At 42.9% G+C, this 15,233-nt stretch overlaps 1 protein-coding gene across 2 annotated transcripts in view; it reads left to right on the top strand.

Annotated features, from left to right (window-relative positions):
• The first annotated feature begins 4,297 nt into the window (after nucleotides 1-4,297).
• Nucleotides 4,298-15,233, top strand: part of SUDS3 (SIN3A corepressor complex component SDS3) — a 32,551-nt gene continuing 21,615 nt past the window's right edge. For both annotated transcript variants that reach the window (XR_005653985.1, XM_039868272.1), the window contains exons 1-6: nucleotides 4,298-4,711; nucleotides 6,595-6,664; nucleotides 8,974-9,029; nucleotides 10,508-10,579; nucleotides 13,350-13,369; nucleotides 14,644-14,800. Coding sequence is in view for 1 of the 2 variants with exons in the window: in XM_039868272.1 (XP_039724206.1) it covers nucleotides 4,333-4,711; nucleotides 6,595-6,664; nucleotides 8,974-9,029; nucleotides 10,508-10,579; nucleotides 13,350-13,369; nucleotides 14,644-14,800 (754 nt within the window). In the remaining variant the exon portion in view is untranslated. The remainder of the gene's footprint in view (nucleotides 4,712-6,594; nucleotides 6,665-8,973; nucleotides 9,030-10,507; nucleotides 10,580-13,349; nucleotides 13,370-14,643; nucleotides 14,801-15,233) is intronic.

The raw sequence follows: 15,233 nt of genomic DNA on the forward strand, positions 1-15,233 counted from the left end.
TCTCGGGGACGCCCCTCAAACTCGCCCCTGTCAGGCACTCCCCCGCCCCGATCTGCCATCCCGGCTGCTCTCGGAGTCCCCTCTCTTAGACCCGCCGTCCCGACCCGCCTCGGGACTCCCCTCAGACCCATCGTCCCGCTCCCTGTAGGGGTCCTCTATCTTCAGACCCCCTGTCCCGGCCCCTCGCGGGGTCTCCCCCTTAGACTCTCTTGTCCCCTCCTTCTCTCGAGGTCCCTCACCCGAACCTCTGCCCCAGCCCCTCTCGGGGTCTCCTCTCCACAGTCCGGACCGTCCAACCCGCTCCCGGAACTCTCCTCACTCCGCTTCTCCCCGACCTCATTCTGTCCAAGATCCCCTCGCCCTGGCGCACGCTGTCACCGCCCCGCGCCCCGGTGCTCTCACCTCAGACCTGCTGTCACCACCCGGGCCCGGCGTCGCCGCTGCCGCTTCCTCTCCCACACTTGTTCCCGAGTCGCTCTTCTGCAGCTCGTCCCCCGGCGGAGCCCTTGGTCCGGTCGCTGAGTGCCCGGTCCGGCCGCGCGGAGCCTCCGCCCGCGGTCTCCGCGTCGCGTCCCACTCTCTCACGCAGGACCCCGCCGCCACCGCCGCCGCCGGGCGCCACACGGACACTCCCGCGGCCGCCGCTGCTGCTGTCCGAGGTGCGGCTCCTGCCAGGGGTGGCCAATCGCACCCGACTGCGCCGAGCGCGCTCCGCCCCACGGTCTCAGAACGCCCGCCCCCTGCCCCCGGCCACGCCCCCAGCTCGGCTCCGATAGGCTCTCTACTGACCTTCCTTGATCGCCGGGCCTGGGCCTTGGGCCGGATATAGGTACTTGATTGAAGGTGCCTGAGAAGCCGAGTGGTCGATGGCGCCTGAGGATTGGCGTGGAGCTATGCATGGCGGATGGGGCGGGGCGGGCGGGGCGGGGTTTTTTCAGACACGGAAGACCTTGCAACTTCAGTTACCCACGGGCCCGCCTGGGGTGCGGTCATCCTTGTTTGTGCTGCGCTGGGTCAAAGTTCATGGTACTCCTCCCTGAGCCTTTACTTTTCTTGGGAGACTTCCAGAGGCCACGGCCCTCTGGGACTCCTCTGGACCACCGTGTTAGAGCCTTTGAGGAGGTCCCGGTTCTTCCGCTAGACCTTGTACAGCTTTCTAAGTAATTCTGCCAGAAATTAATATAGCATTTATTCACTCAGGACTTGTAAATATTTCCTGGATTTAAACTCATATCTTCGTCAAGGGAGTTGCCCGCCCTTCTTTGTATTGCATTCAACAAACGTCAGTTTAATGCCCTTGGAAAAAGAAATCTATTAGATGCGTACTCTGCACAACTGCATGTTCAGTGGTGATAGGGCACATTTTGATAGGGACGACAAAGCTTTAGAAATAATCAGGTTGTAGGTTTTGATAATCATTACGACAGGCAGAACAGGAACTGTGTGGTAGGGGAAACCTAGTTAGCTTTACCAAGATTTCAAACATGTTTTAATGATTCTGTGTAAACAAATGGCCAAAGTATAATGAACTTTGATCCAAGTGCACCCTGTGTTAACCAGAGACCCATCTTGACCCAAGCTGAAAGATGGTTCCTGCCAGGGGTGAAAGTGCATCATGTTACTCAGAACCATTATTTATATTTTCGTTTAATCAGCTAGACATGTTGATTAAACAACACCAGAAACCGAATACTGCTACCCTCACCCCTAAACCCGTTTATGGACTTTGACAATTTAGCGTTTTATGAAAAAATTGTTTCATTTCAGGGACACGATTTGATTCTAAGCCCTGGACTTCATTCTCAGAAAACTCCATCATTAACTCTTGTGTGAACTCCCACTGACAAAATTTGTGTTCTAAACACTATATATTTTTAAAATCCTACCCCATTCCAATTGTAATTCTCCCCTTTAAAGTTTTGAGTGTTAGGGTATACAGAAAAGGCCTGTGAAAATGGGGCTGGCAGGACTCTAAGACTAGTTCTGAAGTAGATGTCTCCTGAGCAGCATGACGGAGTGCCATTTTGAGAAGGGATGCAGAGAGATTTCAAGATAAAACTTGGTTTTGAGGGAACTTGATTTTTATAGGCCTAGAGAAACTGCTCCAAACCATTATATTAAAACAACTATAAAGGCTGAGCAAGAGAATTTTTTTCACTAGGTCCTCCTTCTCTAAAGAGTATTTATTGAGTTCATCTTACCAATTCTAAAGTTGGCAATATGGATAAGATGGGGTAAGTTTTCACCACCTAGGTGTTCAGTTGTGTCTATTCATATAAAAAGAAATGCATGACCACTAACGTGTTATTTGCAATCAAGAAAATAGAAATACAATGAAGGAATTTTAAAGACAGAAGATACAGCATGATATAAAAATAATAAGAAAGCAAGTTGTGTAGTGTAGATATTCCTAGATTAGTGTCTCTTCTGCCACTCTATTTCGATTCTCAGATGTAGCAAGTTTTGTTAATCATATTTATCAGTTTATGGCACTTTAGTGATGTTTTTTCCTTTTAAATATGTATCTTTGAATAATAAAAATCCTATATTGTGGAAAATAAAAATAGAAATAAAACATAAGATAAAAATCCCAGTGTCTTGAAAGGAAACCAATTATCAATGAAATCTTTTTAAAAATTCATTGTATCAATGAACTCTAATTTCTAAAATGTTGGTACTTTTTCTGGTCTATGATTACTGCTACTGGTAGCAACTCAAGTTGCTCCATGTAGTTGATTATAAATAATTTAGATATGATCTAAGAGCATAAAAAAAGAAAATGACATCATCCTTTGGGCAAGAAACAGTTCTGAAATCCTAGTTTATATATAGTGGACCTACAGTTAGCCCTGAGAATGACTCTTATTTAGAAGGAGCTTCAGAAGATCTCTGAACTCCTGGAAAGACATTGCAGCATTCCATTCCGGAAATTCTTGAGTTTTGTTGGGAGGAAAAAAATCCCTCACAAATAGAACCAAAATTTTAGGTAAGACAAGGTAGAAAATGAAAAATGTTAAAATAAATGGGATGAGAACGTTTTTCACTTTGAACCCTATGGGGGCTAATTCAGATATAAATTTGGTCATGAAAGATCTGAGAATTGGGTTAAATTTCACTCTTTTACACTGTGTTCTACTCCACTACTTGTAGGCTACTTTTTCTATGGAGACTTTGTGGAACCTTAAGTGTATGGTTATTTTGGACAATCCATTAAATGTCTCTGGGCCCTTTTCCTTATCCCTTTTCTTGCTACACACAAATAAATAAGGGACAACCTAAACTTGTTCATTAAGCAAAGCTTGTGACACTGTGTCCCCTTCTACTCAGGAAGTCACACAAATTCTCGCAGATATTCAGATCTCTTAAATTTCCACATAACGCCTTCCTTAAGTTAGCCTAATTAACTTCCTGTAACGTGCCACTTGCCCAGCTGAGAATGGTTAGCAGTTATTGGACTGAGAAAACCACTTTTAGGAAAAAAAACTAATATTCTAAGAAATATGAGGTAGCCGTACTGTAGAGCAGCAGTCCCCAACCTTTTTGGCACCAGGGACCAGTGCTCCTATGCAAATCTAATGCCTGATGATCTGAGGTGGAGCTGAGGTGGCGATGCTGGTGCTGGGGAGCGGCTGCAAATACACATGAAGCTTCAGTTTACTACCTGCAGCTGAGGGTTCCTAAGAGGCTACTGACTGGTAAGGGCTGTGGCCCAGGGGTTGGAGACCTCTGCTGTAGAGAGCCTGGCTCTGGGAACCTAAACAAGGCAGACTGGAAGCTATTATTTTTTCAGGCAAGTGAGAGCTTTTTTCTCACCTGTAAAATCAGGAGAACATCTTAGTGGGTTAACCTATACAAACGGAAAGGACCTACTGGGAAAATACGGTTTTGCTAACCCCAACTCCAGGATGGAATACCAGCATCCTTGGTTTTTAGTTTTCAATAAAGCTTCAATTGGTAAGGAGAGGAGCCCAGCTCCTTTTCTTCGGGATGATCACGCAAACTCTAAGTGTCTAGGTTTCCCGAACTATAAAGGGGATGGCTAATGTCGTTCACCTGCTTAAAGAAGAGATCACATTCAGAGCCCTTCAAACCCTCAACCTCTCAGTTCGCTAATGATTTTCACTTTTGTTTTGGCCCCAGGCGCCGCCTGGCGGCTGATTTCGGAAGTCGCCTCTGAGCTTCGGGGTCCTGGCCGTGGCCAGGCCTGCCAAGGATTTGCCTAACTCTAGAGATCCAGTCTCCGCCCCTCCCCGTTGAGGTTTTTAAGACGACGATGAAGGGGCTAGGGTTAAGGCGAAGGGGGCGTCCGACAGCCTGTCTTCTCCTTGAAGGATGGCGGAGTCAGGCAGTCCTCGGACAGCTCGCGACCCGGAAGTCGCCGCCGGCGCGAGGCCCCCGTTGCCGAGCGCGGGCGCGAGGGGCGGAGCTTGTCCGAAACGGGGAAGGGGTCACCGCGGCTCCCGTTCCTCAAGTTGGCGGTTCCGTCAGGCGCTGCTAGGCGGGCGTCGAGCCCTCAGGGCGGGTGGCCGCGGTCCCCGCGTGGCACTCCCAGCTGCTGTCAGAGGCGACATGAGTGCCGCGGGGCTGTTGGCTCCGGCTCCGGCCCCGGCTGGAGCCCCGCCGGCTCCGGAGTATTACCCTGAGGAGGACGAAGAGCTGGAGAGCGCCGAGGACGACGAGCGCAGCTGCCGGGGCCGCGAGTCGGACGAAGGCGCGTCCTTTGGCTCGTTGGGCAGCCCGGGGCGGGGGGTGGGACCGCTCTGGGAGGGGATGGAGCTGCATGGGAGGGGGGCGGAGCGACCTCTGGGCTGGCCGGAGTGGCCGCTGGAAGGAGCGCGCCTCCGGGAAGTTACCCCAACCTGTGCAGGGCAAGGGGAAGCTCTGAGTACATTGTACCCTACGGTTATGGGAAGGAGGGACTTAGGGAGCTGTTGTCACAGTTACCCCTCTCCCCCCCCCCACCGTCTCTGGTTCAGCCTCAGATTTTCACTGGTTGGAATGAGAAAGCCTTCCATTGAATACCCTTGCTTTTTTAGTTCCTGAGAGGATTAGAGTAAAACCCAGTTTGGCTTCCTATTTCCCAAGTTGCTTTCCCATCCCCCCCTCCTTCTACTCTTTACCCCCTACTCCGAGGAAATGCTTTAGCCAGCCCTACTTTGGGCAGTGCCGCACAAGTTGGCTAAAAGAATGGGACCTAGAATCAGAGCTAGGTCTAAATTTGACTCGCTTAACCCGGCTGTTGACTTGAGACAACTTAAGGTTACGAGCCTCAGTTTCCCCAACTTGTAATAGGGCCTCCCAGCGTAGGTGCGAGGACTATAAATGAGACAATGCATAAAGTATTGTGCTGGTACTTTAAAGCCTGGTACTCTGGAGATGTTTCCACCACTGGAGAAAACAGGCATAGATGGAAGGTGGGGATTTGCTTAACAGTGCCCAGGTGGTGTGTTTTAAGTTCCATGCTATTGGCATTATCATTCCTGCCTCTCAGGGCTTTGCTTTTCAAACTGGGCTTTACAGTTTGGCAAGCGTGAGAAACACGTTTAGAGGGATTGAGGAAGGAGGTGGCTGGAGGAGGAGAGAGATGAACATAAAGGACAAGGCAGAAGAAAGAGGAGATAGAGACCAATATATATGGGTGGAATATTTTTGGCACAACATAGAGCTGTGGAGCAAAAGGCTAGACCAGCTGCCTAGGATGTGAAGTATGTTTTATTCGTCTGAGTTCCCCAAGTGCCATGTACGGTGGCTGGCACATCGCAGGAACGCTGAAAGAGAGAAGGGTTTGTGGAGAATTGACCTCGTAACAGCCTTTCTAAAGGCAGCTGCATATGCAAATATAAAGTTGAAGGAACTAATTGCATTTGGTTAAATTATATTTGAAGACAAGGCTTAACCAGAATTTTGAATGCGAATCATTTTTCGCTTGTACTGCTTTTCATGCTCACAAGGGGGAGCAGTGAAGTCAAAACTGAATTTTTCCTCCTTTAGAGTTGTTGAAATTATGTAGACGCTCCAGGCATTTGCTTATCCTAAGAACAATGTTTAAAATGTTCTGAAACAGTTTCCATTTGATTATCTTGTCTCATTTTAGTTGTAACTTTGAAAATATTTTAATTATTAGAGTTCGGTTCATTGATTTGGATTCCTTTGTATAGATGAGAGGTAAAAATCTGTTAAGGGTTCAAACTGGACATATACCAGAAGAGTATGTACGTATTAAGTTGCTTTTGGATTAGTGATCACGGCTTGCCTGCCTAGTTTTCCAGTGTTACACTCATATCTGTTCCTGAACTGCCAGTGCTGCTTCTCCAGAAGTAGCAGCCTTGATTGTAACTGCCAGTGTCTGATGCACCCTGTTCTCTGGCTGCACTTCTGATAAGGACAAGCTCTTTGCATAAATCTGACTGCATATACGTGGAAAATGGCATTTTCTTTTTTGAAGTAACCATAATATTTTTCATTGGTGGCTTTACACAGGCCTGCACAGAGTAGAACTTCATTATATAGAAGTTTATTTAAAGTGTCACTATGTCAGATGATACCAACTCTATGAATTATGATTTTAACAAACCCTTCTCTGATTTTACTTAGACACCGAAGATGCTAGCGAAACTGACCTGGCAAAGCATGATGAAGAAGACTATGTAGAAATGAAAGAACAGTGAGTATGACTTTTAGATTTCTTTTTTGGAATGCAGAATTGACAGGGAAATCTTTATAGTGACCTTGTGTGTATGGCTTTAGTGTTCCCAAAGACTATATAATATATATATATATATGTGTGTATATATATATATGTATATATATGTGTACATATATATGTATGTATGTTTATATGTACACATATATACATACATATATATATACACACATATATATATGTACGTATATATATGTACCGTTCCCCTCTGTAAATTTGTCACATTTAAACAGTCCTCCTGTTATAAGAATCTTTTGAGGGGAGGTTAAGAAGAACCTTGAGGAATGATCTCAGAAGAATAAGGCCATGTAACAGGAGAGAACTGTTCCCACTTTATTATCATTTTTTATATGTGAAAACCACTGGTCAGAGCAAATGCTGTTTCACAGCCGCTAGGTTCTCAAATGGGTGTGACCCCACCAAACACTGATTACAAGCTAGATGGTGAGTTAGATTCCTAGAGAGCTGGGGGAGACCAGGATAGGAGAGTAGGACTCCTGGTCCAGTGCCCTTTCCACTTATCATACATCCACACCCATGCCTTCTCATCGTCTTCAACTAAATATGCCCAGAGGAACTAAAACCACTCACTGTTATAAACACAGGTGCGAGACTGAATTTTACACACACACACACACACACACACACACACACGAAGTACTTGATTGTATTTTGAGGATCTTGATTTGACTTTCGGAATTTTATAGGCAGTCCACATTTCTTTCCTTATAGGTCTTATTTGCAAATGTTTTTATGACCATCCTTTGGATTCTGACATTCTTTTCAAGCTTTGGGACCCCAAGGGGTAATTCAGCTAAATCTGAGTAGTGCCGAAGAAAGGATTACTTTAATAATTCATGTGATTTTTCTCACAGCTTCATCCTTGAAACTGCATTTTTAAAAAAAAATATTTCTCAAGGCTTTTTACCGATTTATTTTGACCTATCTGAAATGTATTTTCACATACCTGTACTTTTCCCGAATCTGAATTTTCTGTTGCTATTTACTTCTTCAATCTGTTAATATTCCCTTTCAAAGACAGATTCAGAATTCAAAGGCATTGTCTGGTATACTCATTGTGGTGGAAAATTTAACACACTGGGCTCCAAGTACTGACTTCTTGTGTGCAGTATACACACTTGTTCCTTCTTATACTTGATAAGTTTAAGCATTCTTTAGGGACTGCCTTTTAATTGAATATGCCCCTTAATTTTTGATGATATATAAAATAATTTTGATTAAAATCAAATGCCTTCTCTGATTGAAAATGAGCATTGATAGTGCATCAGAATTTTCCCTAAAAGAATCAGACCTGAGTAATTCTCAGATTCTGCCTCCTTCTTCAACCTGTAGGTAGTTGGATTGTATTTGTAGCCTTTACTTGACAAATCAGAAGACTATTGTGTCTGTTATTTGTTAGTGTTTTACTTTCAGGTTGTAAATCTTGTTTTGCTGTGAAATTGGGAATGTTTTTCAGGTAGAAGCAAAAATATTGCTGAAATGTGATTTATGTGTGGAATCCACCATTCAAATAGACTTGCCAGAGTGTATAATTATAATTGCCTATAATCCATTTGGTGTTGGGGGAAAAAAATAACACGCCAGGTTCTTTTGCTTTGTGTGCGCTGTGTGTTATCCAGCTGTGGCTGCAAATAAATTATGCATTTTAACTTCTGTTACTGAATTACTATTATTTCTCTGATCCTAAAAGAGCAGTGTTTTAAAAATGACATGAAGGTTTATTAACTTAGTGCTTATACAGCTATGTTATCTACATAGAAAAACATGCTAATCTTACTCTTTTTGAATTTATAATCTAATTGTAGAGTTGATATAAGAACTGTGTCTAATGCCTTACCTACATTTGTGCGTGTGGGTGTGTGTTACTTATGCTTCTAAATCCAGAAGAAAATGGTGCCACATTTTCAGTTTTTCTTTATATGTTCTTGCCTGTTTGTCACTGTCACTTATTTATTAAAATCTGCATATCCTCATCTTCGTAGATTTTAGACTGATTCTCTAAAGGTGGGATAACATAGGAGAATCTTAAAAATTGAGATATGATTCAAGAAACCTAGAATCCCTGTTCCTTTCTGATCCTTTTAGCTGCTGGTACATTTTATACCATCTGACAGACTTTAGTTTTCTCTCTCTCCTAAAGGACATTGCTGACATTCCCATAACAGCTCAGGTAATTTCTGTGTGTAGATTATTTTGGAATTGAATATTGAATGTTTTTGTCTTTCAGTGTGGCTTTTTTTTTTTTGTAGGATGTATCAGGATAAACTGGCTTCTCTCAAGAGACAGTTGCAGCAGCTGCAGGAAGGTTGGTATATGATTTAATCCTTCATTTCTGAATATACCTCTTAATATTACAAACCTTTGAAACGTGTGTATTTTATTTCTCTTTGGGAGTGATTTAAAATTTGGTGGGGCTGATATTAGCTGTCCCGGTATATATTTTGCTACTTCTGCCAGTAAAGTGATGATTTTCAAACTATTTTGTAATTTCACTTAGGGCCTTCTGTAGAGCATGAACTGAAAATCACTCTCCCTAAAGCTAGATATTTTTAGGAGCGATGTTAGCAAAAAATAAGAAAATTGTACTATTTTTAAATAAATGCTAATGAACCATAGGTTATCCTTATGATGTTTTCTCTTTTAACCTTGGTAAGTTAAAAGTGGATTGTATCTTGTCAAATGCTATTTCCTGTTAAATGCATATCAGCACGGGGGTTGAGCGCACAGGCTCTTGAGTCCCATCATGAGTTTGATCCCAACTTCACTGCTCTCTAGAAATTTGACCCTGGACACATCACTTTCTCTTGCTTCGTTTTCTGGTCTGCAAAACGAAGAAAAGGAAAGTAGATGAGATCATGTACCAGGACTGACTAGCACTGTTAGGCACACTGTGAGAACTCAGGGACACTTAGCTGCTGCCATTAGCTCCGGCTTCATTTTGTGGAGTCTCTCATCAATGAAACAACTTTTCCACCAAGTATTTTATTGCTTGGCCTAGCCCATCCTCTATTGATTTCTGCTTAATAGTGAAAAATGTTCCCATGAATTGCAGTCATACATCTTTGTTTTGTTTTTATTTTTTCTCTTCATGGTCGTAGAAGTATTGCCACAGAAAGACATTCCACTTGAGCAACTCTGTAAGGCATGGTCGAGTGAGAGATTTTGAAAAAGATGCCATTCAAATATCCTACTAAAGCATTATGATCAGGAAACACTTCCCACAGTAATTGGGCCTCTCATAATTAGCAATGAAATGAGTAAAGGTTCAGTAAGAATCTATACCTGAGCTATCCAGTATTGTCAGTAGCCATTTGTGACTTTAAATTTAAATAAAATTAATAGTTCAGTTTCTCAATTGCACTAGCCACATTTCAAGTGCTCAGTAACCACATGGGATACTGGCTGCTATATTAGTGCAATGTAGGACATTTCCATCATTGCAGAGAAAGTTCTGTTGGACAGCATTGATCTAGACCTTACAGAAAGAGAATGAGGTTTTTCCAGGAAAGAAGTCCATTGACTCAAACTGTAGCAGCAGGGAATCAGAATCACTTGAGGATGCCTGCATCTTTCTCCTCCCTCTCACTAGTCTTAATCCACTAGGTTGAGTTGATTTCTTGGTTGAGAGCCATAGTCCAGTTAGTTCTGTATGCCTTTCTTTGGTTTGTGTTTCATTCTGATGTTACTAAGACAGTCACTGTTGGTACTAGAAAATAATTTTAGGAACCAAAATGGAAAGCAGATCTTTAAAGTAACTTTTTATTTTGTAAATCTCAAAATCAGGTACATTACAGGAATATCAGAAGAGGATGAAAAAACTAGATCAGCAGTATAAAGAGAGGATACGAAATGCAGGTAAGGCTTTATCTTAAATGGAAATAAATCATCTTCAGTTTTTCCTCCTTTTGCCAGTCATCAGTGTAACGTGACCAAAAGAGCTAGTCTTCAAAATGTATCTCGAATACTTCATTGGGAGGAGAATTTTAGGGAAGAGAGACTTCAGAGATTCACTTATATAAAACTGGTTTGTCTTTATTCCAGTGGCTAATGGATGGCCAGTAGACGAGGTTGTTAGTGGTGGCTCCTTGTAGTTAGGTTATCCTCTCTGATGCCCCAAGAGTCATCTTGCACATTCTCATGTCTCTGTGGCTGGCTTAATGGATGATTAAAGGAGCTGACATGGAAAAGGATTGTAGATACTTTCACTCCTGGTTTGAGTTTGCTACTTCTGGTATTTTGTGCTCTGAGAGCAAGGGGTATCCTCTTGTTTTTTCAAGTGTTGTATTATAAGCATTTAGAGAAAAAGTATGCTTTTGGTTTGTAGCATACAGTAAATGTATTCATTCAACAAAAATGTATTGAGCATCTGCTTCTTCTTAGCTCCGTAAGCAGTATAAAGTAGTGTAATACATCGTTCTTGACTTAAAGAAACTCGCTGTTTCATTAACAGAAGATAGCCAAATGTATAAATGAAGGAACATTATGAGTTAAATAGAAAATCATGCAAAAAATAAGATGTGATGATTATTTAAAGTGTGTAAACACATTTTCCTGTGCTTATGGGAAACCTATGTAAGTGTTAAAATTTGAAGCTCCTCATCAGCCAGCATTTTGAGTGCCAGTATGGTGTTTGTTCCTGCAGTGGTGAAAGTAATGTTGGGTTTTAAAATGAGGTCTGGGTGCCCCCCGCCCCCAGGCTGCTGCACTCCACCTTTCTGATCCAGTGACTTTCCAGTTGTCTATCAATGGAACCCTTCCTTCTCTCCTCCAGTTTGTAGATGTCCAGTGTATACCAACAGATAGACGAGGAGCTAAAGGGTGTGAGGGATGTTGGGAAGATGGAAATAGCAGTTTAAATATCCATTAGCCTCCTGCCCAACTACATTCTGTCTGCCCCTATGGTTACCCCGACTCCAGTCCGAGTTCCTGAGGTATCTCCTGGAGACATCTTTAAAATCCTCATCCCTCTTCTTGGAGTTCCCTTTTAGCAGGGAAAGGAGGTATAAGGTGAGGTCCTAGTTCCAGGTCTTCTATCACTTTAGATTTTATACCTTTAAACAGGAGTTTGCTCTTGGAGCCTCAGTTTCCCCTTCTGTAGAGAAAAACCTACCTCATGGAATTGGTTTAAGATATAAGGAAAGAATATTGATGTGAGCCATTTTTCTTAAACTAGAACTACAGGGTGAATATTAAGTTGTTTTTCCTTACTTAATCCTGTCCTGATGTGATTATTCATACCTCCCCCCTACCCCGCCCCTATAAGATGCAAAAGAGTTCCTAAAATCAGTCACATCTTGAGCTTTAAAGAGCACATTTCTTGCAGAGATAATCCACCTGCTTTAGTTGTGGCTGTTGTCTGGCTGCTTTAACTAAAACAACCACTACCAACTCTGAGTTCTAATTGCCAGTTTGACTTGGTGCAGGTGTGATTTCTCAGAATGGCACAAACTTCAGCTGTCTGGGCCGTTCGTGCGTGGTTTAATCGGAAGCAGTCAGGAGCGAGCATGTTGGGCTGAGTGTGCCTGGGTTCATGTGCCCAGAGATTCCTAGTGCCACTGTGACCAGGGCTTCTGGGGGTTAGAAAGTAATGAGTGGCTTGTCCCTTTCCTCAATTAATATTTTCATTCAGTAACTGTTATTTGACTTCTGGATTCTTAATCTGGAGTCCTTGAAACTCTCAAAATCTTATGAAGTGTGTGTGGATGTGCATATGTGCTTTTTTTTTTTTTTTTTAAATGAAGGAATGGATCCATTGGTTTTATTAGGTTTGCAAAGGAGACTACAGTGAAATGTGAACAGCATCCGCTGGAGATGTTGGTCCACCAGCAATCTTTGTGGACCGTATACAGCAGCCACACTGTCACCCAGGAAAGAAGCCATGGAGCTATTTTGTTCCAAGACCTGGATGTACAGAGGGGGTTACAATCTAGCAGTGGGGAGAGGCTGATGGGTAAACAGCTAATCTCCCGGCACACAGTGAGGGCTAAATAACCTGTTCAGTACGGTGGGGTGGATACTTTTAGGTTTCTGGGATGAGGTTGGTGAGTGAAGGGTCCTCAGGAAAGGCCTCACAAAGGAGGCTGCATTGAATCTGAAACTTGGAAATGCGTCGAGAGACCAGAGGGCATTGCTGGTGGAGACATGGGCACGAGCATAGGCTTGGTGGCCTGAGAGGAAAGCCCAGGAGGGCTCAGAACCTCTGCCCTCTAAATTCTTGGGGAATGTCCGTCCTTACCACGCAGAGCCCTTCGTAGAACGCTGTAGAGACATCAGTGTTGACTCTGCTTCTGGAGTAAGTGCACTGTTACTTCCTGAGGGTATGTTTTGAGTGAAAGAAGGGGTCACTTTTATTTTTATTTTGTCAGGGTAGTTTGGTTCCTGCTGCTTGTTTTTGTCCTTGGGCTGAACCACCAGAGCTGATTATGTTCAGGGCCAACTTTTAACTAGACTTGAGTGCTTCTTGCATCCTTCCCCTTCATGTATATCAGCACTTTGCTGATGAAAACATTTGCTCTGGGTAACCGTGCTTTCAGAAAGCAATTACTGCTTCTAAATGAATCCTAACATACTGTCTAGAAAGGTGACACAGCCTAGCGAATCTAATTGCACATTTTATCTCTTTCAGAACTCTTCCTCCAGCTGGAAGTAAGTACCATGTATGTTCTGGGTTTGCAGGCCCTTTCTGAGATTGGAATCTTGCTTACCCAGTCGGTAGCCTTTCCTTCTGTCACCAAACAGATAGTTGGGAAGCCCCCAGCTGGAAGTCTTCAATCACTGTTCTGTTTGACTAAAAGGCATTTGGTCTCAGAAATTCCCTCTATTCATTTGTTTGTTGGGCACCCTGTCCTTATCACAGGGGATTAGGGAACACTCACCCCTCACTGCTTTTTGTTGACTTTGATCTCACATTAAAGCCATTTGGTAGTATGTCTGAATTATAATGGCCTAATAATTTGTTATATACTCAGAACAGCCCAGTTTCTGAATTGACTCAACAGTTCAGTTTTAAGCCGAAACTCTCTGGGTCAGTAGGAAAGATGGATTTAAAATTTTTCCTTTCATTCAGCAGACTTATGAGTGCTGGTTCTGTGTGAGACATAGTGCTTTGGTACAGAGATGACAGCCTGAATCTTGAATGATATACTCTTCCTGGGATGGTGTGTGTGTGTGTGTGTGTGTGTGTTGTGTGGTCATGAGTTTGTCAGAGCCACCTATGAATGTGAAAACATCATGGTTTATCAGAGCCACATTATTGAAAACCATTTTAGTATTGAAGTCAGTGCAGCACACATGGTCACAGCCTGAAGGATTGCACGATCCACAGCCATAGCCCATCATAAAGCCTCTGCTTCTTCACTTAATGCAGTGGCGAGATTTAGAAAATGGGTGCTTATGCAATTTTTATTTCGTATAATTCCAGTGTTTGAGTACTTTGGGGTTCAGATATCTAATAAATGATCTTCTACTCTTTATCTTACTCTAAGTACCAAAAAAATATAGTAACATGCCATTGTGATTCAGTTGTTTATACTTAATTTCAATTATAGATGTATCATCTGGAATGAACTAATTTTTCTTTGAAATTTTGTCTTTAAAAGGGTTTATTTACTATTTTAGAGAAATTTACATTCTATTTTAACATACAAGCCATAAAACATTAGATGGAGAAGAGAGGATGTACCTGAGTAGCAAGTGAGGTATATTCACAGAAACAAGCAGACATGCTGTGGTTCAGTTTTATGCATTCATTGGAAAACTGGCTCCCAGACACCCTGTGACTACAAGTGTATGAGTGCAACTATTTCTCATATTTCTAGTCAAGGTATTTTCTTTGCCCTTGAGTGCAGAGCCAGACTTCAAGTCGGAGCCTTGGTTTGCCAGGGCCATGTACCTCTAGCCTTTGTTTCTCTTTTGCTCAGACTGAACAAGTGGAAAGAAATTACATTAAAGAAAAGAAGGCAGCAGTGAAAGAATTTGAAGACAAGAAGGTTGAGCTGAAAGAGAACTTGATTGCTGAATTAGAAGAAAAGAAGAAAATGATTGAAAATGAAAAGCTAACTATGGAGCTGACTGGAGGTATGAAAGCACCAGCAGGTATGGGAGCTCTGACGGGAGTGTCTGGGGGGCGTTCTAGTTATTCCTTCTGTCTTACATCCTGGTTCCTCATCAGAGTAAAGCAAGCTGAAAGGAAAGTGGGTTTTGACATGACAGGTCAGAGTTCTAGTTCTGTCTTATACTGGCTGTGTGACTTTAGTCAAGATACTTAACCTCTCTGAGCCTATTTAACCCTCTATAAAATGGGCTGATCATACCCTATCTCACAGGATTGTGGCTAGAAATATGAGTGCCTAGTATAGTGCCCTGTACATGACAGGTATTCAGTAAATGGTAGACCTGTAATAGTAACTGCAACCTCTGGCTTATGCTTTATTTAATTCTTGGGTCAGCTGCCATTCGTGTCTTGGTTATGTTCACAAATTACTTACCTGTGCCCCTCTGTTTTGTTTTG

The sequence above is a fragment of the Pteropus medius genome, unplaced genomic scaffold (assembly GCF_902729225.1).
Source record: "Pteropus medius unplaced genomic scaffold, Ma_sr-lr_union100, whole genome shotgun sequence".
NCBI classification, from domain to species: Eukaryota; Metazoa; Chordata; class Mammalia; order Chiroptera; family Pteropodidae; genus Pteropus; species Pteropus medius.